Consider the following 26,770-nt stretch of genomic DNA (forward strand, 5'->3'; position numbering starts at 1 on the left):
CTGGCTCCAGTAGTAGCTTACTGCAGACTCAAGGGAATTCAAATTTACCCTTATCTGGACGATTGTCTAATTCAGGCAGACAGCAAGGATGTCTTACTCCAGCATCTAGAATTTGTACAGAACCTCCTCAGGTTCCTGGGTTTCTCTGTAAACATAAAAAAGTCAAATTTGACACCATCACAACAGATAACTTTTCTGGGTGCACTTCTAAACACCTCAACCCAGATGGCATTTCTGACATCCGAAAAACAGCTACAGCTGGCTTCAACTTTCAGAACCTTGGCTACTTTAACTCATCTTTCTGCAAGGACATTCCTGCAGGCTTTGGGTTACATGGCCTCCTGCATCCTTCTCGTACCATATGCAAGACTACACATGAGGAAAATACAGTGGTACCTAAAACGTGTATGGTCTCAGCATTGCCACAGTTTAGACATACTGATTTCCGTCCTTCCTTGCCTTCAAAAGGAATTTCTTTGGTGGTCCAGGGCATGTGCTCTAAACAAAGGGAAGCCCTTCCGTCTGCCTCCTGCCTCTCGGATCCTAACCACGGACGCCTCGGATTATGCTTGGGGAGCCCATTTTCAGGGCAATTGTTTGCAGGGCCTTTGGACAAAGGATCAGAAGCACCTGCATATCAATTTAAAGGAAATGTTAGCCGTTCAGAAAGCTGTATTGGCCTTCAGGAATCTTTTACAACCAGGGCAACTGTTGATACGGACAGACAACACCAAGGTTATGTGGTACATAAACAAGCAAGGGGGATCTCATTCCTACCCCCTTTGCAGACTAGCCATGGATCTATGGGACACAGCTCTATCTTGCAATCTGGATCTTCAGTCTCAGTTTCTACCAGGAAAGCAAAACTTCCTGGCAGACAGTCTGGGCAGAAATCTTTCGGATCCACACGAGTGGATGCTGGACACCAAAATATTCAGGATGATAACAGCAGTCTGGGGATGTCCTCACACATAGACCTCTTTGCATCCCATCTCAATCATCAACTACAGACTTTTTGCACCAGGACTTTCCACAGAGAAGCTTGGAAAGTGGACGCCCTGTCATTCAGTTGGAGGAACCTCTCGGGATATGCCTTTCCGCCTCTTCCTCTTCTTCCACGGGTTTTATTGAAGATAAAACAGGACAAGCCCAAGATGATAATCTTGCTGGCTCCAAATTGGCCTCAGCAGTTTTGGTATCCAACTCTAAAAAACCTATGCCTGTAGCCCCCTTGGGTTTTATCTCAGTCTGCGAACCTTCTGTCCCAACATCAGGGTCAGGTTCTACACTCTCATGTCAGAACTCTCAGCCTGGCGGCCTGGTTAATCCAGGGCCTTTGATTTCTTCTTTACTGCCCAAGCAGGTTATGGATGTCATTTTAGAAGCCAGGCGTCCTAGCACTAGAAAATCTTATGCAGGAAAATGGAAAAGATTTTGTTCCTGGATGCAGGCTCAGGATTCTGATCCTCTTCTTCCTAACATTACTTTAATTTTACTTTACTTGACAGATCTCTTACATAAGAGTCTCTCTTTCTCTTCCATTAAGATACATGCCTCTGCTATTTCTGCTCATTATAATACAGACCCTCCCATCTTTTCCCACCAGCTCATGAGACAGTTTCTCAGAGGAGCTAAGAACTTAAGACCTCCTAGATCTCCTCCCATTCCTGCTTGGGACCTCAACTATGTTTTGGAAAAACTAACTTTGCCTCCTTTTGAGCCTGCTGCCTCTTTTGACATCAAGTTTTTATCTTGGAAGACAGCTATCCTGTTAGCCCTAACCTCTGCCAGGAGAGTTTCAGAGTTACAAGCTCTTATGGCTGTGGAGCCTTATATTATTTTTCATCAAGACAGGGTATCTTTGAGAACTAATCCTACCTTCATGCCTAAGGTGGTTTCCAAAGTGGCTTTAAATCAAACTATTCACTTGCCAACCTTTTTCCCCACTCCTCAAAATAAAGGTGAAAGGATCGCACATTCCTTGGATGTACACAGACAGCTACGTTTTTACCTGGACAGAACCAAGGACATCAGAAAATCAGAACAATTGTTTGTTTCTTATGCTTCAAGTTCCCAAGGTAAAGCCATTTCAAAACAGACCATTTCTAAATGGATTGCTCATGGAATCAGATTTTGTTATTCTCACCATGGAAAGCTAATCCCAGGGAGTATACGGACTCATTCAACCAGAGCTGCTGCCACTTCTGCGGCCTTCCTCAGGGGAGTTCCTACCAAGGACATTTTGGAAGCTGCAACTTGGAGTTCAGTGCATACTTTTTCTAAGCACTACAATCTACCTCTCTACTCTGTCTAGGGCAGGCTTCGCCTCAGCAGTCTTGCAGGGCCTTTTAGCCACCCCTTCCTCTTTATGACCACCTCCCTTTTTTTCAGCTTTGGGATTCTACCCTACAGTCATGACTGCAACAGTGAAACACGATGAACATAGTACAGTTGTGTACACCTACCATAAATGTAGATGTTCGAGTGTCTTCACTGTTGCAGTCTGGGTTTCCCACCCTCCTGTCCCCTCTTATTTTTACTTTTGTGCATTTTCTTTTTCCACCTTTCTTCTGAGGTGTATTTGCATAGCTTATGGGACCTTGTTTCATTTTGGGACTCCTGACATCTGGGGCAAGAAAAACTGGAGAAGATGGCGTCGGCTGTTTTCTTCAGTATCCAGTCACCATTCCAGAGAAAATGTGTGGGTTGAGTGGGTCTATGTCATAAAACCGAAAATGCAAACTCTCGAACGCTCACATGAGCAAATAATCAAAAACTCGAAATTGGTATTGTGGGGGCTGTGCCCCCCGCTAAATATATAGTCCTACTCTGAGATCGCACTACAGTGAGGAAAGGGCAAATATTCAAATCTTCACTATACTGCGATCCCAAAATACCAGTTTCGAGTTTCTGCTTATTCGTTTATGTAAGCGTTAGAGAGTTTGTGTTTTCGTTTTTCTGAAGTAGATCTGGTTGAGCATCACAATGATTGCTGTTTATGTTGTACTGTTTTGGGGTTCATAGAGCAGCAGTTTTACCGATGAGTTAATTTAATTTAGACATGTGTCCGAATAGTTTTAAGCTGAGCTTAACACAGATCTTAAGAGATTTTTATTTTTCAAAATGCTGCAAAAGATTCTCCTGTACAATCAAAAAACCCCCACTATGACTCTTGGTTCTTCTTCTTCAAATGAAATTATCCTTTATTGTGGGATCTTTTCAGAAGGTAGGTGAGTGCACTAGTCACTTGTGTGGTGTGGCAGGTCTGCAGGTGTGATGGTCTTGGTAACTAGTGCGCTCACCTAACATGTGAACAGCTCGCATAATAAAGGAGACTCTCATTTGAAGAAGAACGAAGGGTCACAGTGTCTTTTTTTTTTTTTTTTTATTGTATGGAAGAGTCTTTTGCAGCATTTTGAAAAATAAAAATCTTTTAAGATCTATGTTGAGCTTGGAACTTGACCTGCTTGTTCAATTAGCTTAAAGTTATTCGGACACACGTTTAAATTTGTTTGGTGGTATCAGTACAAGATACATGCAAGGTAGAGCCTTGGGGTACTGCTCTGATCATAGGAGCTTCCAGGTGGTAGGACAAAAAAAGAGTTAATTTAGGGAACATGTCTCTGAATCTTACATTTACTGCAGTGTATACCAGACTGTGCAGAGAAGCTTATGTCTGCCCATGTACATGCATTGTAAACTGAGAAGAAGTGTGCCTGTATGGGCAGACCCATGATTTCAGTGAAGCTGTGATTTTGATATGTGTCATGTTCCTTAAGGGGGCTGTGCCACTACCATGAACAATGACAACATAATATGTACATGGACAGTACCTTGTGTCCACTGGGCTTGATCTCCAACCCCCCCCCCCCCTCAGCAGCACCTTTGTTGACACATAACTATGTACTGGCATTGGGCTAAGTCATACTGACATTTTGCCTGCTGATGCACATCATGTGGTTCCTATAGCATGTGTTGAAATACATCTCTTACCATTTGCTTCCTAATAGCAACCTGTGAAGTGACCATGGCTTCTGCAGGGCTCAAGTCTGGAAAGGCTGCTATGTGGTACAGGATGGAGAGTAAAATATGTCTCTGCATCTTGCATCATTTCCACTATAAATGCCTGCTGAGGAACTTCTTTGAGGGCCACTAATACAAGGTGGATATCTGCCATTGCTTTGCAGTGGTGATGAGTGATGCCATGGGTATCTTTCACACTGATGTTCAGTGCTGGCGTCATTGCACTGACTTGTAGATATGCTACCATGACCATCTTTGTCAGTGGAAGGAAGGAGTTAGGGAGAGGGAGGCAGAATTCTACAGTAACTAGTAGTGACAGGTGGTTGATCAGCTGTATGTAGCCTTTGATTTTCATGAACGTGTTTCTTTTGCTTTTCTATTTTTTAGCAGTTGGTTTTAGATGGGAGACGCATCTTTATAATGCCAGAGGAGATGAGCATTGCTGTTCAGCAGCCGAATATTTATATGGTATTGATGACTTAGCTGCATATGTTAGCCACCTGCTTCACTGTCCATGTTTGCAATGCTGGTTTATGTATCACATATGCTGTAACTGCATTTTAAACTATTGTACTGTCTCCTACCACCTGGGATTTCTAACAGTCTCACAGTGAGGCAGACTGCCCTGACGGTGGGTGTACAACTACAGGTGTCACCTGCTTTGAATGAAATTTGTTGGCAGTATTGAGTGCTACATCCATATCAGTCCACATTGCCATTAATAGATAATGGCCTGAATGGCCTGATCAGCCTGCATGAGATACTGTTACTCTGGCCATCTGAGCATTGTGCCCCCACTGCCTATGTGAAGTAATGCTTCATGATGGCTGTTGTACGACATGGTTTGGTCTTATCACTGGGTTTTGGTGTTCAGTGTATATTTATTTTGTTATTCTGAGGCACAGTCTCTCCATTGCTTGGTAGCCTGTGTTTGCTACCTGCAGGTAAGATCCTATAGGCTACCTTCATTACCCTTTGTTGCCAAAGTGTTTGTAGCTTATGGACTGTGCCAGTGTCCTAATCACAAGGGACCTGTTAAGTGGAATTTAGTCTTTTCCTTTGAGGTCTGAATGCTGCTATAGTATGTTTGTGTCAGACCTGTGTGTATGTATGTATGTATGTATGTAAATATATATATATATATATATATATATATATATATAAAATACGTATATGCATATGTATGGGTGACCGCGGCGGTGGTGGTGCTGCGGTAGCATTGTCGCCTCACAGTAAGACACTGTCCGGTTCGATTCTCAGCTAGAGCATCTTCTGCGTAGAGACATGCGTGAATGGGCGTACCTTCGTTGAAGGTTGTGCGTCAGGCCTGGCAAGCCGGTACGTACAAATCAACTGTCAATCATTAGCGGACTGGAGTTCCGCTGTGGCGACCCCTAACCTGGAAAAGCCGAAAGACACATCATCATCATATGCATATGTATGGGTCTGTGTCAGATGAACGAAAGTTCACTTACCCAAATTTCATTTACTCGAGATGACAACACTGAATGTTCAGTTCGGCGAGCGTTCACATCACCGGAATTTTAATCTGGGAAAAGAAAAGAGGCAGTTGGCCAACATTTAAAAAAGAACTCAACAAAGCATGTCGGACCCTCTCAAATGAGGACTTCACACCCCCAAATTATATGTGTGTGTGTGTGTATATTTAAAACCACAAAAGCTGATATTGTCCTATATGCTGACAATACGACCCTAATCTGCTTGGCACCCAACATCCATCTTCTACAAAGTAAAGCCCAAGAATCCTTCACTGAAATAGAGAACTGGCTAAACAATCACCAGCTGATACTAAACCCAAAATAAAACACAAATAATGCTGCTGTTCCACCCAACTAAGCCCAATGACCCCACCTTCTCCATTCACTGAGGTAACAACACTCCCATCACCCCAGTACTAGAGGCCAAACTACTAGGCAACACAATTGATCAACAACTTAAATACAATAAACACATATCCCAAACTCTAGAAGTCCACAAAAAATGAGGGTGCCTCTATTGCAGCAAACAGTTTCTAACCTCCACATCTAGAACTGCCATACCCAGAACTCCCCTCTTATCAACATTACTTTATGCCTCCCCAGCCCTAACTAACATTAATAAAACTGACCTGAACAAACTCTCCACATGCTACAACAAGATAGCTAGATTCTCAGCCAATGATAAATCACACTCCCACCACTGCCAGTCCCTACGTAAACTACACTGGTTAGAATTTCTAAACTTACTAAGCTACCACCAACTCAACTCATCAAACTGTATACCATCCAGAGAAAACCGCTGCCCTAACTGGCATTTTAAATTTCTACAACTCCAACAGGGAACTACGATCCAGTAACAAAGCCCTGATCGAAGTCAATCCATGCAAGAACAGCTCTGGAGCCCTATTATCCCATGGGGTTGCAAAAGCATGGAATACCTTTCCTCTTGATCTCAGGTTACAAAATCACACATCTACATTTAAAGACCTCCTCAGATCACACCTTCTCGCTAACCCCCTTTGCAACTGCAATGACCCCCCCCCCCCCGAATCCACCCCGCACTGCAGGCAGATTACCCCCTGAGGCCTCTGATGCATACCTTTCACTGTCAAAGTTGGTCCACTCATGTGCATTGTACGCATGTACTTAACTCTTAGTACCTTATGTACATATATTGTACTACTACTATAAGACTTCTGATCACATAACTGTAGTATGAGCATGTATTGCATTTAACGGTTTTTGCCTTTTATATGTTAGGATTGTACCACTTGTTATCTTACTACTACTATTGCATTTAACTGTCTTGTGTTCTAATAATGTCAGCATCCTACTAATCCTTCTAATTGTTATTTTTTAATAACCACATCCTAATTGTTATTCTTTAATAACCACATCCTACTAATTGTTATTCTTTAATTAATTACCACATCCTAGTAATTGTTATTCAATTACCATATCCTAGTAATTGTTATTTTTTAAATTCATTTATTTTTTTAACAACCACATATTCACACTGTAGCTTCTTGGAGCTTTTCACCCCAAGACTCCACTGAAAATGGACACTAGCTGTCCAGTTGGACTATCCTGGTAAAACAAATGTTAAATAAATAACTTAAATTAAAAAAAAAAATTATATATATGTGTGTGTATACATACATATAACTGAGATTGCACTGTAGTGGGGAAAAGGAGAGATTTCCCCATGTTGGCCAGTTGCCTCTTTTTCTGGACTAAAGTTCCGGCTATGTGAACGTTAGTTGAATTAAATGTTTGGTGTTGTCGTCTTGGGTGAGTGAAATTCGATTAAGTGGAATTTCAGTTTACTCAAGTAAACCCACACACACATATACATACATACATATGTACACAAATATATTGTTTTATTTGACATTGCATATCTAACATCATTTTATTCTTCCAAGGCCTGTACTGCCACACAGTATAGCACACATTACTGATTTTCTTTTGGTTTTGTTGTACTTTTCATTGCTGTCTTTTTTTTATGTATTCTTTTGTATTTTTTTCTATTTTTGCTTATGTTTTATGCAGTGTCAGCTATGGTTATGGTCTTGGGAGCAACCACCACTGTGAGCACCTGGTTTACTATTCCCTGCTGGGTCCCCAGCATTCTTTAGGCCCTCCTGCTTGCAGAGTGATGTGGGTCATTTAGCCATAGGCAGTCTGGAGGGCTTCCTGTTGCCCTCTGGTGGTCTTTGTCTGGTGGAGGAATGTAGGCTTCCCCATAAGTGGGTGTCACTAAGGAGTCACTTGCCAGGAGGTAGAAATCCTGGTGATGATCCAGATGCACCAACTTCTGGACACTTGCATCGGCAGCTTGTAGCATTTCTTCATGTGACTGAGTCACACAGGTGTTTGTCCTTGACCTGCAGGCCAGCAGATCCTGGGCCTAACCATGAGATTATTAACTGACTTCAGGTTGGTTGCAACAGTGTGGCAGTCACTCATCACCTCCACCCAGTTCCCTATTATGGTGTTCCTTGTCCATCTGTTTCATTGCTCTCCACCAGTTTGTAATCCAGTCATCCTTATTATCACAGGTTGTCCTCCCTTTATCTGTCTTGGCATCTCCTTTGTGTTCTCCCCATCATTTGTATTCGGTCCTTCCCTTTTAGTCTTTGTCTTTTGTTTTGGCCTGCCTGCCCCTGCTTGCATTACTATACATAATTCCTACCCTCACCTTCCCCATGCTGTCTCCCTCCCCTGCCCATGTACAGAATATAATAAATGTATCTACCTGTCAAACAAAAAATTTCCATATTTCCTTGCCCCTTACCACACATCCTTCCTCCTTGCTCTTCTATGTATTCCTTTGCTTGCTGTTCCCTCTTTTCTGGTTGTCCTGTCTTCCCTTTTATAATGTAAAAATAGTAGAATGTTTGCCATGTAGCCCTTATCTGGGTGCTCTTAGTGACGCCTTGTTGCATATGTAAATGAACATTGTTGCAGGCATGCTACCTGAACACTGCTTGGTTCTTGAGGTCATGTGACCCACCATGGCACAGTCCTGAGCACTGCACAATCTTTTCTGATGTGGCTAGTGAATAGTTTACTTATTCATATGCTACTACATGACATCACCCTTGCTGCATCATTAACCTAAGTTGATTGCTTTGCAGTATTTTGACGGCACTCCTTGGCCCAAAGTAAACAATTTTACTGAATCCCAGCATTATGAAGTTAATGCGGCCCAGTGAAAATGGCATTCTGTAATACATGAAATATTCTGAAATGTAATGTTAGGAAACTTGGTTTGTGACTTGTGGCTTAATCACTCATCACAAAGCTCATCCTATGAATGTATACAATGCCAAGATTTTTCAGTGCATCAAACCAGACCCCAAATGTCCATGCTTGCTGAATAACTGAAAATGGAATAGAAAGAGGTATTTGGTGTAAAGACACAACATTATATCAGTGTTGACGCATTCTTAACATTTGGGATACTACCTGCAAAGGTCTGTCTGTCGGCCAGCCTTCCAAGACTTAGGATCCTTCTCCAGAAGCATTATATCTGCCCATGTAATTTTCTGAACTGTCTTTTTGTTTTATGTCGACATCCATCAGTGCTGTGAAAAGTCTGCCCTTTCCATATGTTACAGTTCCTGAAGCTCAAGCAGATAAATACCGTAATTATTCCTGTTTTATACAAGTTGTAATTTTTTTCTGATGTCTACATCAGGTAAATACCTACCCAAATAGGCTAAGTTTCTTTTGTCTTTGGGTGGAGCATGTTAAGTCCTGACAGGTTTTTCAGAGTTTTCTCCTAAACCTTAGTTGCCTTAGAACTCTTGGCTGATATGTGGGGAAAAAAAGAGGTTATTATTGGAACATGCTGCTTTTTGTATGCTTGTTCATCTTCAGAGTTTGAATTTTCAGCTAAAAAATAACGAAGGACTGTCACATAAAAAAGTGAATGATTGATTTGAAGTGGACCTCTGCTTCTTCCTGTTAAAAGGAGATGGTTGACCCCGGTGAGGTGCCTTTGCAGCAATTGGTCCCTCCATCGGCATCTCCCAGGCTTCTAGCATTGCGTCTGTGGAATCCTTTATGACCAGGGACAAAAGCATACCATTGCTAGCATCCATTCTTCAGACTTTTTTTTTCTGTTGGCCATCTGCAATACAGGTCTTTTGATCTTAGAGGTGTAATACCAGAAGGTGAGGGGGGGAGGGTGTGCAGCTTCTCCTCAGTCTTAGCTGTGTGAACCAGGTCAGTTGTTTTTGCAGGGGAAGAGAGATTTAGCTAATGAAACTGCAGCAGTGGGCATTCGGTCATCTATTGTTATGCATTTATTTACACAACTGTTCTTTCTTGACCGAGAAGGCTTCGGAGTAGAGGTCCATCCTTCAGCAGCTAAACCTCAGATGGACATGCCTCTTAAAAGGCAGCAGAAGACAAAATGTATTTGTCTTCCTACTCGGACCATTTTCTTTGGAGAAATCTCTTCCTCAATCTACACAAGGTGACTGGTGTGCATTAGTTCCAAGGTCTCTCTAATGCATGTTTAAATGCGTTAGAGCCAGGACAATCTACTTTTCCTGCTCCTACTAAAAGAAAAAACGGATTCATCTTCAGATGAAAAGAATCACTCTCAAGGGAGCTTGAATTATGCCTTTTGGGTACCTTCTACTGACTTGAGACAAATGTGGAAGCTACTCTTTTCCTTTGATTCTACTAATGAAGGAATTTCTTTTGATGAGAATATTTTTAAGATGAAATATTTTTATGAGACTTTCTAAGACAAAAGGTTTTAGAGTGAATGGAGAGAAATTTCTGACACTCAAGATATTTTGAACATTATATATATATATATATATAATATACACACACACACACACACACACACACACACACACACACACACACACACACACACACGTGTTTGTGTGTGTTCCTCAACCTGTAACTGTTCCCCAGTGTTCTGAGCCTTAGAAGATGCCTTTTTACCTACTTCTCTAACCCCAGATTCTGAATCTCAAATTCCTAAAAGGCCAAGCAGATTCTACAGGGGTACAAGATTTGCGAAAAATAACTAACTTTATAAACAAAACTGTTTCTGACCCTGCTGTTATCTTCATGGACTTGGGGAAGGGAGCTAAATGAGTTTTTGCTCCTAATTCTCTTCAAAGTAAGGCGAGCAGAGCCCTTAAAAGGTCTGGGAAAATTTAAGCATCAATGACCCTGTCATTTAGGGCTATTAATTGTCTGACGTATTCCTACAAATTCCTTTTTAGCTGTGTTAGACAGTATAGGTCAAAAACTTTCTGAAATTCCTAACCTAGACTCAATTAAAAGTTCAGGAAATGCTTCATTCTGCCAGTCAATTTGATAAACATTTCATAAAACGTGGGCATGATTGCAGGTGATACAGCATCTAGGGCAGCTACCACTGTCTTTGCCATTGGTAAGTGTGCATGGTTTTAGATCCAACCTATTCCAGAGGCCATTAAAGCTCTATTTTTGAATCCTCTTCTGGATAACAAATTGCTGTCTGGGGGATCCCATACCTGCCATCTTTAAAAAGATAGAAGAGAGAGATGAACTGATGCAAGAGGTTAAAAACGGGCAGTATACATCGTTTGAGGAGGATGAAGGGGAGAACAGAGAATTTCTATAATTGCCAGCGGCTCAACAAACGGAACGATTTAAAAAAACTTTTCGTAATGTACAACAGAGGAATTGAGGGGGGGGGGGCAAGGCACCATGTGATACCGGGGACAAGGCAACATGGGATTTCGTGAACAACTCCAACCACACATTGCAACAGGGAAATTCACCCTTTACATCGCTTGTAATGTTTCAAGTGGTTACACTGTGAATTTATTTGGACATTTTCTTTCTGAGACTGAATTTTCTGTGTTGAACCGAGGTTTAAAATTCATACCCACAGTTCTTCCATGTTTGTATGAACTGAAATGTTATATTTTAAAAATTTGTGGGAAGTTACATTTGAAATCATTTTAGGGATGTAAATAATGATGTTAAGGAGAATTGTTTTAGATAGTAGCACTAGCACTTTAAATGACAGTTTCTATTCATGTGATTCTTACATTGAGTCTAATGCCTACTGTCTCTTTGATACAAGTCATGTTAAACACAATAGTACGTTTATCCTACCTTTTTTAAATAAAGGTATTACATGTTTTTCTGAAATGCTTAAGTTTGCTGTGAATGAGTATTTAAAATTTAAAAAAAGAAATGTATAATATTAATTATAATTTAACATTATTAGAATGGAAGTCATAGCACTAAGTAACAGAAGGGATTTAACTTTCAAGCTGGATGACAAAGGAAATAAGTTGGTGATTGTCTTATATTCAGTGTTTAGCTATGTTCCACGAGCACTTGACTGATACTAATGCTTATGAAAAAGTTCATAATCTTATGTACGAAAATGCATTAAAGGAATATGAAAATTCTGTTGCACAAGGGCTATAGATTAGGTTATTTTTCTAAAGAAGACATAAAAAAGTTTAATGTAGAAAATTCTAAAGTGACCTATTTCTGTTGCCTTCCTAAATTACACAAGGACTTTAGACAGCCCCCAGGTAGGTCTATAGTCTCAGGACGTATTTATTTCTTAAAATAGGACAGTTTCCTCACAGCTGCTTGTTTCCGAGAGTTTGCACATTGCCTTCATATATTCATGATGTGTTTGATTTTTTGGAAAACCATAAGCACTGTTAAGTGGAATTGTAACATGTTTAGGGTGACAGTAGACGTAAAGAGATCGTATACCAGCATTCAGCACAGCTTTGGTACTGAGGCAATAAGATGCTTTTTGGGAAATAGCCCTGCTATAGAATATATTATAGAGCTTGTCTGTTTTTGCCTAACAAAATTTTTTTTTGAATTTAATAATGAGTTATACCATCAGAAACAAGGCACTGCCATAGGGGCAGCTTTTGCCCCAATGTATACCAACCTCAGTATGGGTCTATTCGAAAGGGAATATTTATATAGAAATATTTTTTTCACATATATGTTGTCAAATATTACAGATTTATTGACTATCTTATTTTTTTGGTTGAGGGAGGAAAAGAATTAGTTGATTAATTTATAGCTGACTTACAAAATAATAGTTTTGTGTTAAAATTTGACAGTTTGAAGAGTGGGACTCGTATCCCTTTTTTAGATGTCGTAGTAGATATTTCAGATGAGAATATTTTAAAAACTTCAGTTCATAGGAAATTTAATGAAGGTACACAATTTTTGTATGGCCAAAGTTGCCATCCACCCCACACGATACAAACTATTCCTTTTGGTAAATTCTTTTGTTTGTCTAAGCTATGTAACACTAAATAGTATCTCAAACAAGAACTAGATAAAACTATAGACATGTTTAAAAATAGGGGTTATGATGTGAAGACAATACATGATAGTTGGCAGAAATTTTTACACAGAATTAATGGGTATCAGAAAAGCTGTCAGGATAGGCAGTATACTGGGGATGTGTACAAGAAAGAGACAAATGAAAATATATAGTTTGTTACAACACATAGTTGCCTAAGTTCTAAAATAATAAATCTTTAGATATTTCTGGAAATATTTGACATCTTTAAGGGATGCTTCAGAGTGGTTGAATAAAGAACTAGCATTTTCCTACAGAAAGGGAAAAAGTATACAGAATTTTTTGGTAAGAGGTAAAGTCAGCATTCCATCTCCTAATATACCATGTAGTTTGACAATGTGTGGCACATTTGCTTGTGGCAAGTATAAGGCTTGCAAGTATGTGATTAAAAACTTTCCCTAGAATTAATAATGCTCCTTTTAGAACTTGTGGTTATTTCACTTGTAATACTGAAGGCGTTGCATATACCTTGAGATGTCCTTGCAACAAATTCTATATTGGAGAAACAAAAATGTTTTAAAACTAGAATTTTAGAACATGTGAGGGATATTGTTAATAAAAAAGCAGAGAGCGCTATAGCTCAACACTTTAGTTTGTTTCATGATGGAGAAAGTGAAGTGCTACAAGGTACTGTTTTGGAAAAAAATACAAATACCTAGATTTGATGTTTCTTTCATTAAGAAACAGTTGTTTTTGAAAGAATCCACTTACATTTTAAAATTTGACACCCTGTCTCCATGGGGACTAAATGAAGAATGTAATTGGAGAGTATTTCTTTAATTGTTTAATTAATGCATTTGTATGTGTGAATATGTGGAAAAAAAAAAAAAAAAATATATATATATATATATATATATATATATAGAGAGAGAGAGAGAGCGAGCAAGTTTTTTACATTGTGTTATACTCCTTGAAGGCTTTGGCTGAGGCATCAGAGTTTTATTAAATTTGTTGGATATACTGGTGGTGGTTTATTTTTTGCTACAAGGCAACTTTTCACTTTGTGCGGCAGTCGATGCAAGAGGTAAAAACTTTTTCTTTGCCCAGTGCCAGATATGAGAGAAATTACCCTGCAAAACTAAGTTCTTTCTTCAGAAATCGGTCCAAATCTAAACATAAATTAGACAAAGACCAATTTAAGAAAAATGGCAAGGGAACTCTCAGAGCAAGTGGAGGGGAATCCTGGGTTCCACTACTAATGGAGATCAGCCCTGACTGTCTCTTTGTTTCTCATTTAGGGAATCCTTAACTTCAGATTCCTGTGTTAAATATGGCAAGTGGTTACAAGCTTCATTGGAATTCCAAACCAACTCAGCTTCATACAAGATCAGGAGCAGCTAATGACCTTCATCTCCATTATTTCAAACATTTTCTCAAAAGGAGTGAAAGAAGACGTGCCGCTACATCTGTGGGGAAAGGATTTTATTCAGGGTTATTTTTAATGTGTAGAATCAAACTGAAAGCTGATTATAGACCTGTCTAGTCTCAACACCTTTTTGAGGGCTCCTTGCGTCAAAATAATGACCCTCCAAATTCTTTTGCCTCTTATACACCCGGTGCTCTTGAATCCTTTGGATGTAAAAAGATGCATGCTTACATGTTCCTGTACCACAACATTCTCAGAAGATATTTAAGAATCTTTGTCTTTTTGACTTACACTATCAGTGTAGTTATTTGCCCTTTAGACTTTCTGCGACACCAAGGGTATTCATCAAGTGCATGGCAATAGCTACAACCTTTAATAACATCTGTCCTCACTTGTAAGATTGCTTAATTCACACACCTTTTATTTCAGATGTGCTAAAGGTGTAGTTCTGAATGAGCCTTCTTCGGAATCTAGGACTTGCTATCATTGCAAATACATTTTCTCTATTCCCTTTTTCCAGTGTGGACTTCTTAGGTGCTGCTTAATTGGCACTACATTACAGACCACCTTTCTCCCACTGGACAAAGTAGTATCATACAGAAGCTAAATAAAATGAAGAAAAATCAAGACCTGAGTGAAGGTAATGGTAAATAAAACTAGAAAGCCAAAAATAAATAAAAATACTGCATGAACATGGCAAGCAACACTGCAATATTTTTATTAATGGTATAAACAAGTGCTTTTGTGATAGTCAAATTGCTTCTTCAGACTAAAATAATACAAAACTGCTAAGCAATTTAAAACACTCTCCAACCAATCAAACACTTAATATTCCCTTCTCCCAAGGAAATCTGTTTGCATCGTTAACAATTGCCAAAAACAACCCTATGACTAAATTTTAAAACAACTATAAACTTTTAACAATAAAATATATCGATGTGTGATCACTGAAAAATGCATACCTGAAACATGTGTCAATATATGCAAAGCTATTTATACACAAAAAAAACATATATATATATATATATATATATATATATATATATGACAAAATAAATAGTCATTGTTTAAAGTGGTTGTGCTTTCAAGAATAGTTTCAGTGACAATATACATTTAAGTCAGGTAATTTATCAGCATTAAAAATATTTTTTTTTTCTGCTGTCTCAGTTAAATTTTTTATGTCACCCCCTCTTATTTCCATCTGTTATGACTTCTAACACTAAAATTTTGAAAAAGTATGTCCACTATCTTCCTTGGAAACGTGCTGCGATAATGCATTAGCCTCTTTTGCTTTCTTGATATCCCTGTAGTGTTTTAAAATTCTTTCCTTTAGAGAGCGGTTGGTTTTGCGTGTATAAAAAACGTAACCTGTACAGCAGAAACTAATATATACAATATTTCTGGTCTTACAGTCCGGATGAAAATTCAGTTCCATTCTAAAACCAGCATATGGATGTAAAAAAATATGCTCCTGTATATATATATGTTTACATGCTGCACAACCCCTACATGCATATGTTCCTACTCAATTCTATTGTGCTGTTATAACTATTTGATTTATAACACAAATGTCGTTTCAGGGACTTATGTGGTACTACATCCACAGCACCTTTCAATTCATCTATTGTGGTAAAAATATTCCTGTTACTCTCTGTAATGTTACAAACTTTATATCACTGGAATATGGAAGTGAAACCCTAAGAGTGTTATCAGTATTCGTCCTATCTAACTCAATCTCACTATCAGTCCTATAGTAAGGTCTGCATTTACCTTGTCCCTCCTTCCATACATCGGTGATACATATGTCTGTATCTTTTTCTTTGTAAACCCCTACTTAAATAATCTTGTTTAAGAGACTGAATTGCTAGTTCTAATTGTGCATCATTGTTGTGTAGCCTCATAACTGTCCTTTCATGACATTACACATAACATGCCTAGGATGCATGTTGTCATTATGTAATAAGTTATTCTTTCATTGGTTATCTTCAGTAATTGATTAATAGGAAGGAGGATAAAAGTTAGGTGATGTTGTAAAGTCCGCATCTGAGGACGTCTGTGTAATAGGGATGAAAACGTAGTGTTTGTAAAGCGTTTGTGTTGAATTGCTTTATATTAAACTTTGGACTTTAAAAGTGAGAGAGCTCTGTTTTTTTCCCTTTCTGAGGTACTATCTTGGATTTTTTGGTTTTAGTGACTGTTTGGTGCCTTTATTCACCATTTCACAGCGTTTACTTAGAATAGGCAAAAGACCAGAGAAAATGTGACCAATTGTGTTTTTGCTTGAAAGAAAAAAGGCTTGTATTTATAAATGGATCTGCAATTCAGTTCTCTTCTGTTATACAAATCATGACAAGCAACTACTAGAAATAGTTGAAGCCTATCTCTACCAGAGCAACAGTTGCTTCATGGGCTTTCATGCCAGTGGCTGCAGTGAGAATGGTTTTAAAGTCAACCACTTGGTCCTCAATCCACACCTTAACTAAACATCACAAACTTGATCTTCAGCTTTTAAAACAAAAATGAAGAAACCTTACCAAAGGTCTGCTGTGTGCAACTCACAGTCCAAAGAGAAATAAAAATCGCTGCAGACCCACCACTATATTCAAAAATTTAATAAAGCTTATATCCACAAACAACACTGGAACAAAATGGATAAAATCATGGAATAATTGGATTTGCTATGACTCCCCTTCATGGCATCACGAATTCAGAGGGAAGTTCCCTTTCCTCTTCATTCTGAGGGAGTCACTGTTTTTCCTGTACCTAATCTGTTGTTAAGAATATTGCAAGTATAATTTAATGAAGGACACAATACAATTATGTAGACCAGTGGTTCCCAGACTTTTCGATTCTCGGCTCCATTGTTGAATCCAGGTTTTCCCAAGACACCCCCCCCCCCCGTCAAATTCTAGCAAGTATACTTTGCGAATTAGCTAATTTTTTTTTTTTTTAATTAAAAGGGTTAGTTAGGTAAAAATAAATAAAACACATACTTGGAGAATATTTTCTTGTTTCCTGCTACTTTGGAAAAAAAAAAGCTAACTTCAGTTTCAATAATTTGTGAATCTCATTTAAATCCTGTGAAAAGAGGTATTCTAGGCCTCTGTTGAAAAAGGGCATCTGTGCCCAGTCAAGATTTTCCCAGTAAACAAATGTCAGTAAATGAATATTTTCATAAAGAACATTATTTATTACTCATTACCAATTCCTGTATTAACCTTACTGACGTATCGGTGCAATCCCAGCAGGTAATGGGGTACCGCACTCTCTTACTTATTAAACTTTAATCATGGACAGTGCCACTGGGTGCAATGGAGGACAAATGAATAAATGGACTCCGACATAGGAAAAGTTAGGAAGTAATGAATAAGCATATGGGAAAGCATCAGAACACTTATGTACTTAACTCATATCTCTCAACCCCTTACTTAAAGCAAAACATCTGGACAAAGCCAAAAATAATGGGGGGGATAGATAGTGACCATAAAATAGGGGCACTTTTTATATACTGTGCCTATAAACTTAGAAAGTTGCTAAAATAACAGATCTAGTGTTATCTTGCACTTTCTGAAAGGTATGAAGTCTGAAACTCAAAAGTCTGTCTTCATTTAGTGACTTCTACTCTCAATGATTTGTCAGAAAATAAACTGTTTGAGGAATAGTCAATAAATATGAGGCAAAAGTCTGGACAGTTGAGAGGTATGACTTAACATTAAAAGTTTATGCAACTTTACTTACACAAATAACAGGGTGCCATGCAAACAACATAATCAATGAGCAGTGCATAAACTTAAATTTATGACAAATGAAACACATTGCAGGAAAATGCTATGCATCACACTAACTAAAATGTTCCAACTACTCCAACAAGCAGCTCAAACATGATGTGCCACCAGAGTGGTTAGAGCCTGCTAATAAAGAATCTGAGGAGATCATTGAAAGCAGAAATGCATTCCTAGCTACTGCAATGGGATCCTGTAAAACAGCTTTCCCAAATGACAAACAAAAAGAAAGAAATGCAAAAGAAAATCAAATGCCATTCCATTTTACCTCCGAAATCTTCCTTCATAAACATACATCTTTTTAAATAAGCCAGTGAGCAACTAGGCAAAAAGATAATAAACATCATAATTCCAGAACCGATTTTACAACAGCACACAAATCGCGCACAGCTGTCAGTTTGGTCATTCATTTTGTGAATGAATCTGTAAGGTAGTGAATTGGGAAACAATGCTGAGAGGAGAATACTGCCCCACGCCCTTTCCTTTATCTCAAACCACAAAGCATTGCTTCACTGGCCCAACTTCGCTGAATACCTGAAGCAGTTGTTCATTGCTAGCAGAAGGTGGAAGGTTGCGCACAAACAGAGTCGACCCAGCCATTACAGGAATTCAGGCTTTCAGGAAAAAAGTATTTAACACGCACTCCAAACATGTAAAAAATAACATATCTTATAAAGAGTTAATAGCACGTACACTTGCTAATGCACAATTTTAACCAACATATACTCTTTTCTCATTACTGGGAAACGAGGATAAAAACAAAAATATGCAAAATTACAGCAAATCACACATTCTATAGGACGCCGCCATACTAGAAAAACAGGAAATCATGGCTAAACTTCTCCTGTTTGGAACTACAGAGTACAGTTCCAGAAACATTACAGCCGAACACAGAGCAAATTAGAAGGGAAGTAGAAGTTTGAACATTGTTAGTGTCTTCAGAAGCGGGCGTGCAGTTTCATCATTTTTTCTCACAGTGGCATGTGAATGAAATTTGTTACTGTCATTCCAAGAAGAGTAAACACTGTCATTGTCAGCAGGAAATGGGCAGAACATTGTTCGTGGAAAGTGTGCTTGAGGTATTTTAAGTCTACTAATTGCCAAGTGAACAATCCTGGACTAGTAAACGACTGCAGAAAAAAAAAAACACTTAACTGGGCAGTTAGTTCCATGTAGAAGCTAGGTCAGAAAATGACTGACATTTTCAACTCTATTCCAATTTTGACAGCAGCAGTAGTGTAAGGATGTAAATAAGCATGTTCTTATTTGACCAAAAAACAGACATCTTAGCAGGAAAATGGCTACAGTCATAGATTTATTGTTCCAATCAAATGCCAGTTAAAGCCAAATCACTGAATCAAATGTTAATCAATTTCCAGTCACTGAATATGCATATGTGAGTAAAGGGCAAATCTTGGAAGGGCAACCAATGAGGCTAAACATATCACTAAACTTAGCAGTCCCTGTAAAACACAGCCAATAGCTTGCTAAAATTGAAACAGTCCCATCACCCCCCCACACATACACACACCCCAGGCCCTTCCTAAAATTTAGTCTTCCACATCCACCCTTCCACCTAGTATTATGGCTACAAAACGGGTCTGTTTAAGGCAGGGGTGGATCTTCTCTGTTCTTCCTGGGGTTGGGCTGCATCTGAAAGGGCTTGTCTCTGAACCCGTCCCACTTTTATCAGTGCTTCTACTCTGCTGTCGGTATGCATATCCCTTCCCTTGCGTGTTCAACCTTTCTGCCCCCCCCCCCCCCACACACACACACACACACATATCTGTAGAGCCTGCTATTTTGACTTAGCAATGGCAGTAGACCTACACTGTATTGGCCCACTCTCAATCCATTATCCCCATAACATCCCAACTGTACACTTTATCCTGGATTTCTACCTGTGCATTAATTGTTTTCTCTGCTATAGAAAGCAGACACAATAATTCCATCTAATGTTTGGAAGCATCAGTCATTACTAAGTAGCAACGGTCTCTTTGTTATTTAGGCTGGTGTGAAGTATTTCTCCGGGCATATTTTGTAAGGTGAATGTAAATTGTATTGAAATTATTACATCTAAAAACTTTAGTTGATTACCCAGACTGTGCTGCAAAGAGTGCATTCAGTCTGTAGGGCAACATATTTCACTTGTTTGCAATAGCAAACTGACCGAGTGAAAAGGGCAATTTTGTTATGTACCGAGTCATGGAAAAAGGTCCCCAGTAAAGTTGTGTTAGCACCTTTCATCTCCTCCCTCATTCTGCAAAGTATGAAAGTCGTTCGGAGTATGCATATTCATTTTGAAATCTTGGTGAGTGTGATGGCACACCTGTGACAGTGCCAAAAGTGTACATTATGGTTAGCATTCTTTCGAGTGTGTGTGTATGTCACATCCAGTTTCACTCACTTGAGATTGGGAGTAAAGCTCCGCAAAACATAGCGATAACTAAGATAAATCTCTCCCATGAATAAGTTGTACCTGTTGACCTCTTAGTACACAAGATCCGGACAAAGTTAAAAGCAATGGTGGGGAAAAAAGCTCAAAATCAAGGACAAGGTTTTAAATATTGCTCTTAAGTTCTCTTAACCAGGTAGAAGAGCTGGTGTTAAGACCCCTTTCAGCCACCATGTGGGCAAGTGTGGCCAGTGGCTGCAAAATAAACTGCAAACTAATAAGCTTAGTAATTTTAAGCTGCTTAGTTCGTGATTTATTTTGTGGCTATTAGTTCGCGGCACCCCTGTGAGCAAGCTGCGGCTTCCCAGGGCGCCGCAGTGCACACTTTGGCAACCCGTGATGTAGACAATGGATGGTAATGTTTTTTGTTTGAACAGATCACTGTTGCAGTACCTACAACCTTCCTTCCTCTTCTCTAAGGGTATACTTTTGAAGTGGCTGGTGTGAGATATTCACTACTGTTTTTCCTTCTCTATCCTAAAACTTCTAGTGCCCTCAAAATTTACCATATCTTAAATATTTTCATCTCTCTCGGATTTAATATTTCCTCAGTATTCTGCTTGTCATTTTCAATTTTTATCAGAACTCTGAAAATGACGTGGATGTGCATTCCTGTTATACCAGTGCACTTGCTTCAGCCTAGGCCAGATTTATGGCTCGTGGAGGAAGGGTCCTGAACTTTGGAAGACCAGACAGAACCTTTGTGGGGAAAGTCCCAAACTTTAAGTATACCGTAACAATGATCTATTTGAACATCCACCATTATGGTGATTACCTACACGGTTACACTTGGTCATGTAAATTTCTTCTGTGCTTTGAATTATTTTTATTTTTGCCAGAGCTTTTTAATGCTTTGAATATGAAAGGAGGAACAGTAATGATTCTGACACAAGTGTTGTATGTTAAATATGTATGTTAAATCTTTCAAGGTAGGGACACATATGTTTGACTATGGTGAACACTGCATTGCATCTTTTAAAAGGATGTGAAGTTGAAAATGATTCATGTTCTAGCCAGTTTTCATACTGAAACAAATACTGCAGCCTTTCCTTTGACTTTCAGTTAAATTTGCTATCATTTTGTTTATTTTTCGTTCAGCATGATATGAAGCCAGGGAATTTGGGAGTTCTATAGATGTAGAACAGTGTTTTTTTTTTAGTTATTACAGGAATACTATTATTTAGATATAAATGTCACTTGGTAACCATCATATTATGATAACAGAAGCAAATAGTTGTATAATTTTGTGCGCTGCAATGTGATTTAGTGAAAAGGGTATCTGAAGAAGCTGACTGACAACTGGTTGACATACCTCTCAGCTGTCCCTATTTTGGAGGAAAGTTCCTTTTTTCAGACCTGATTTACTGTACATGATGTGCCTCTTTTTGGAAGTATGTCCCAATTTTCAGGCTTGATTTACCCTTTCACACAATTTTCTTAATCTCCCTCATTACACATGATTTCAGAAGCTGTCTAATGTACAGAAAACCGCACTACATGAACAACATACTAGTGGCATTAATAATTTAAAGAAGGGCACACATTTTACATCTCCCGTTTTTAAAGATTAATATCCTTGTGAAGCAGAATTTTGCAGTTTTTGTTTGTCTTTTCAGCTTTTCCCGGTTAGGGGTCGCCACAGCGGAACTCCGGTCCGCTAATTATTGGCAGTAGATTTTTATGGTGCCGAGTTGCCAGCCCAATGCCCAACCTTCAGCGAAGGCATGCCCATTTACGCATGTCTTTCAGAGGCCACTTGACCGTGGGGCAGAATTTTGCAGTACAGTTCATTAAAGTCTAAAGGTTTTACACTGTCTTTGGTAATTTGCTTACAGTTTTGTCACTTCTTTATGAAACATGTTTTTGAGTAGTGTACCACATTCTTGTGGGAAGAGTTATGGGCTATTTGGTATTCTAATTAGATATCCAGATTTTTGTCTGAATGTACCTACTTTTCAGTGGTTTTTGTACCTATTTGATTGCCTACAGGTTGGAGAAGTATGCAGGCCTGCATGATTTAATTTGATACTGCAGAGACTTGAGACCATCACATACTGTGCCTACAGGAGGAACTTAAGCAAATTCTCCATTTACATTTTGGGTAGCCTAGCTTCAGCTGATTTGCGTGTCTTTTGGTTGGCTGAAGGGCTGTGGCAGTCACTTTTTCATTTGCCCTTGGACATTCACTCCTTATGTGAGGAATGTTCTCCATTGGTATGGGTTAATTTTAATGAGAGAGATGTTTTTTGTGCAGTAAATACTGTCCAGTTTTTAGATGGTTGATGCAACGTAACCAGTAAAAGTGAGATGATTACTCAGTAATTATTCAGATACCTAAGGAGTTATCAAAAAGAAACCCACTGAAATTGCAGACCTGATGGCTGATTTCATTGATGTAAGTCAGTTAGTATGTATTCTTGCAGTCTTACCTAGCAGTGACTAAAACATTGAATTTGATAATACAAAATTTTGAGGGTATTGCCCTCCTCTCTCTCTCGCGCGCGCAGACACACACACACACACACACACACACACACACACACACACACACACACACACACACACACACACCCTTCTGGGGGGGTTGTCCAAATTTTTCATAATCTAAAGTGCAAGTTAACAAAATTATAAGTGCTGGCTTTCACTGAGATGCTACATCACTGAATCATTTGCTGTTACAGGTCACAGTGGATGCATAATCAAGTGCTTACTTAATCTGAGAGTAAGTGCAGATTAAGGTTAGGAGCTTTTAATAAGCTACTTGCTTCCTGTAGTCTAGAGCTTGATTCCTTAAACTTCCATTTTCCTTTTGTGTCAGTATGAGTAAGCCAGTTAACCAGACAGCGGTTCTGGGCTGTGTGTTATATGGTCCACATGGATTAGTGCTGTACCCTGTGTGATAAGTAAATAAAAACTAAGTTTTCTTTTTCTCAGTTTAAAAGGCAACAAGTTTCCTAGGGGTTAGAGAGCAGATGGTGATGTCTGCCATTTTGATGTCTGCCATTTGAAGAATTCCACCAGGGTTAAAATTAGCTGTGTGACCTTAAGTATACTTATTAACTTCTTAAGAATACAGCATACATACCTGTTGATCTTGACAGAAAAAGATCTCAGATCAGTGTAAATACTGTATTTCAGAATGGCTGTTGTGAAGGAGTAAACTGGGTTAGAAACATGACCAGCATTTTTTTTCAGGGGGCTATATTACTGATTATTACTACATGTATTGGTAGAATTGAGTGATAATGTTTTAAGATGGTGTGGCATGTTGCCCAGAGCTTACCTTAAACCCAGTATTCTGTGGTAGCTCAACTATTGGTAGTGAGGAAATTTAAGTTTTTTCACAGTTAAATAATGAATATCATTCCTGTGTTTATTGAATTTCAGACTTGGACTGACTTTGTTTAATCCTTGGATTTCTCTGTTTTTTTTTTCCTTTCAGAGCAAGAAAAATGTAATATTTACGTTTAAGAAGACCCTGTTCAGTAATACCACGATCTACCTGAACTGTAAGTTATGATGTTACTGCAGCGTCAAACATGTAGGGTCAATGTGCTTGCTATGCTTGTTAACTACCTGTAACAAATAATCTATTATCACTTTCTGTTCTTTGCACTATAGGTGATGGTAGATCTTCATTTTGGCCTTTTTTTAAATTTGACTCTGCATCTTCGCCCTAAATAATTTTAAGTTTGTTGAAATATAGAGAAGACATTTCCTTAGGCAGCTTTCATCTTTGATTTGGAAATTTGGAAGAGTTGTTTAGGATTTCTTGCACTGAGTGTTGTGGTAGGTTGCAGCTCCTTGTGACTCAGTGGGATTACCTTGGTTATCAGAGAGTGCATGAATGGTTTGTTAGTTATACTAACCTTGTTTCATGGTGTGCACAAGTCTGTAATCATTTCTAGTTTAGTTTGTGTCAACAATGAGGCAGAGGTAGTGGTCAAATAAGGCACTATGGCCAAAAGAAACTGAAAATCTGGAAGCTGACTGTAGAGAAGGCACAAGACTAAGGAAATACTCAGGGCTGCAGCATCTTAGGAAGAAGAGAATATGGATGGAGTTGAAGAATGGCAGTGCCTCCAAAACAGCATGCGTGAGGACTATAGAACAGATGTGTGGCTGAGCCAGGTATGGATATGAGGTACGTAATGAAGGTTGGTGGTGAAATGTAGAAGTCCAGGAAGTCCTCAAAAGAAAGGAGGAGTTCAGAAAAAAGTGGGAGATGTAAAAGATGGCCCAGCCTAAGCAGGAATACCGGTAGGCAAGCCAAGGCTAAGATAGCAGTTGCAGTAGCACAAAATAGGGCATTAAGTGGTGTTCTACCAGCTTCTAGAAAAGGATGCAGTAGATGAAAGTCCTTTGTATTTGCAAGGCAAAGACAGAAGGATGACGACAGTCATCAGACACCATTCATAAGGGCTGCTATCTTTATCTGCTCACCAGTCCACAGGTTATCAAAGGCAAATGGAAGGAATACTTCCAGCAATTTCTGAATGAACTACACACCATAGAAATTGTACTGCCCCATGCACATCCTACAATGAAAGATGAAGAAGAGCCCACCATAGGAGAAGTAAGAACAGCATTGAAGAAAATGAATTCAGGGAAAGCAGCAGGCTTAGATGAGGTCATGAGAGATGTGATCAAAATATTGGGTGAGGCAGAGTCAAAATGACTCCAACGGGTACTTGTAGCTGCATGGAGAGAGACCGGCATATTCCAGATGACTGGAGAGTAATTGTTCTAGTGCCATTACACAAGAATAAAGGAACATTCACTGATTTGCAGTGTATAGTAGTGTCAGGCTCCTCTCACACTACATGAGAGTGCTGGAGAGGATAATTGATAAAAGAAAAAGCATAGTAGTAGAAAGCAAAACTGGAGATGAACATTTCAGATTCAGATTTGGCTGCAGCAGAACAGACCTGATGTTTGCAGTGAGACAGATAGTTGAGAAGAAGGTAGAGATGAGAAGAGTCCAGCTGGGCATTCCTAGACTTGGAGAAAACATTTGACTATGTCCCAGATGGGCTGATTTGTTCAGTCCTGCAGTGGTTCATAGTCCAAACAACTATGGTAGAAATAGTGCAGGCTATGTACAAGGATCCTTTGCACAAGTAAAAACAGTGTTTTGACTCTGAGATTAGTTATTGGTGGAGTGGACGTGCATCAGGGTTCACTTCTGAGCCTTTTGCTGTTTATAATGTTTATAGTCTGCATTAACAAACCGGTCAGATAGGGACCAATCAGTACAGCTATATGCAGGTGATGTGGCATTACAAGCAGCCTCTGAACAAGAACTTCAGCAAGTGATAGGATAGAGGAATGGAATGCAAAACTGAAGGCACATAGGGTGAAACTGAATAATGATAAGAGTTGTTATGGCAGCAAATGGGGGAAAGCAGAAGAAGATGAAAATTGAGATAGAAGGGAAAGTAATGGAATAGTTTAACAGATTCAATTATCTGGGAGCGATTGTTGAGGAGAAGGGATGTCAGAATGAGGAGTTCAAATCTAGAATCTGAGGGGCTGCAGCCATCTGGCATAGAATGTCAGATGCAGTGTGTGACAAAAGAATATAAAAATGAAAGTAAGGTGTACAAAACAGTGATGTGACCAATACTATATGGTACAGAACCCTTAAAGCCAGAGCAGTTGAGAAAGCTAGAGGTGATGGAGAGAACTACCTGAAATAGGTCGTAAAATATACACTGTGGGAGAGATGAAGAAATGAGGACGTCAGAGCAGATTACAAAATAGCTGTAGTTGCTGAGATAGTCAAAGAGAACAGATTACAGTGGCTTGAGCACATGTGCAGAAAAGCAGAAGGCAGTTTGGTGGAGGAGATTTGGTACAGACTGGAAGAAAGCAAGAAGAAACTAGAGTGTCCAGCAAAAAGGTGGATGGATTGCATGTGAAAAGATCTATGGAAATTTGGTATGCTGTCAGATGCACTGAATTGAGAGAAATGGTGACAAGTGACATGACACCCTGACCCCCTTGTAGAAAATGGAGAAAAGTGGAGTTGTCTGATGAAGGACGATTCTGCAGAATTTTGATTTAGAAGGGTTCTGACATAATATTTAAGGTGGTAAAAACAGTATAGGTAGGAGTCTGTATGTGTCATTGGTTAATTGTCAGGATTGTGTACATCTAGTTTTTGGACATTGATCATCAGTGGTGATGTGTCAACAAGTGTAGATATACTGCAGTAGAAATCTGTTAAAGAGAAATCATCAACGTTGTAGATCAGTATAATTTTCCAAA

General features: G+C 39.0%; 1 protein-coding gene across 2 annotated transcripts in view; it reads left to right on the plus strand.

The window, feature by feature from the left end:
* Positions 1-26,770, plus strand: part of LOC122787514 (transmembrane protein 87A-like) — a 1,268,634-nt gene that overhangs the window by 96,704 nt on the left and 1,145,160 nt on the right. For both annotated transcript variants that reach the window (XM_044054310.1, XM_044054387.1), the window contains exon 2: positions 23,943-24,009. In XM_044054310.1, the coding sequence (XP_043910245.1) occupies positions 23,943-24,009 (67 nt within the window). The remainder of the gene's footprint in view (positions 1-23,942; positions 24,010-26,770) is intronic.

The sequence above is a fragment of the Protopterus annectens genome, chromosome 1.part0 (assembly GCF_019279795.1).
Source record: "Protopterus annectens isolate FY-2018-M chromosome 1.part0, PAN1.0, whole genome shotgun sequence".
In the NCBI taxonomy this organism is placed as follows: Eukaryota; Metazoa; Chordata; order Ceratodontiformes; family Protopteridae; genus Protopterus; species Protopterus annectens.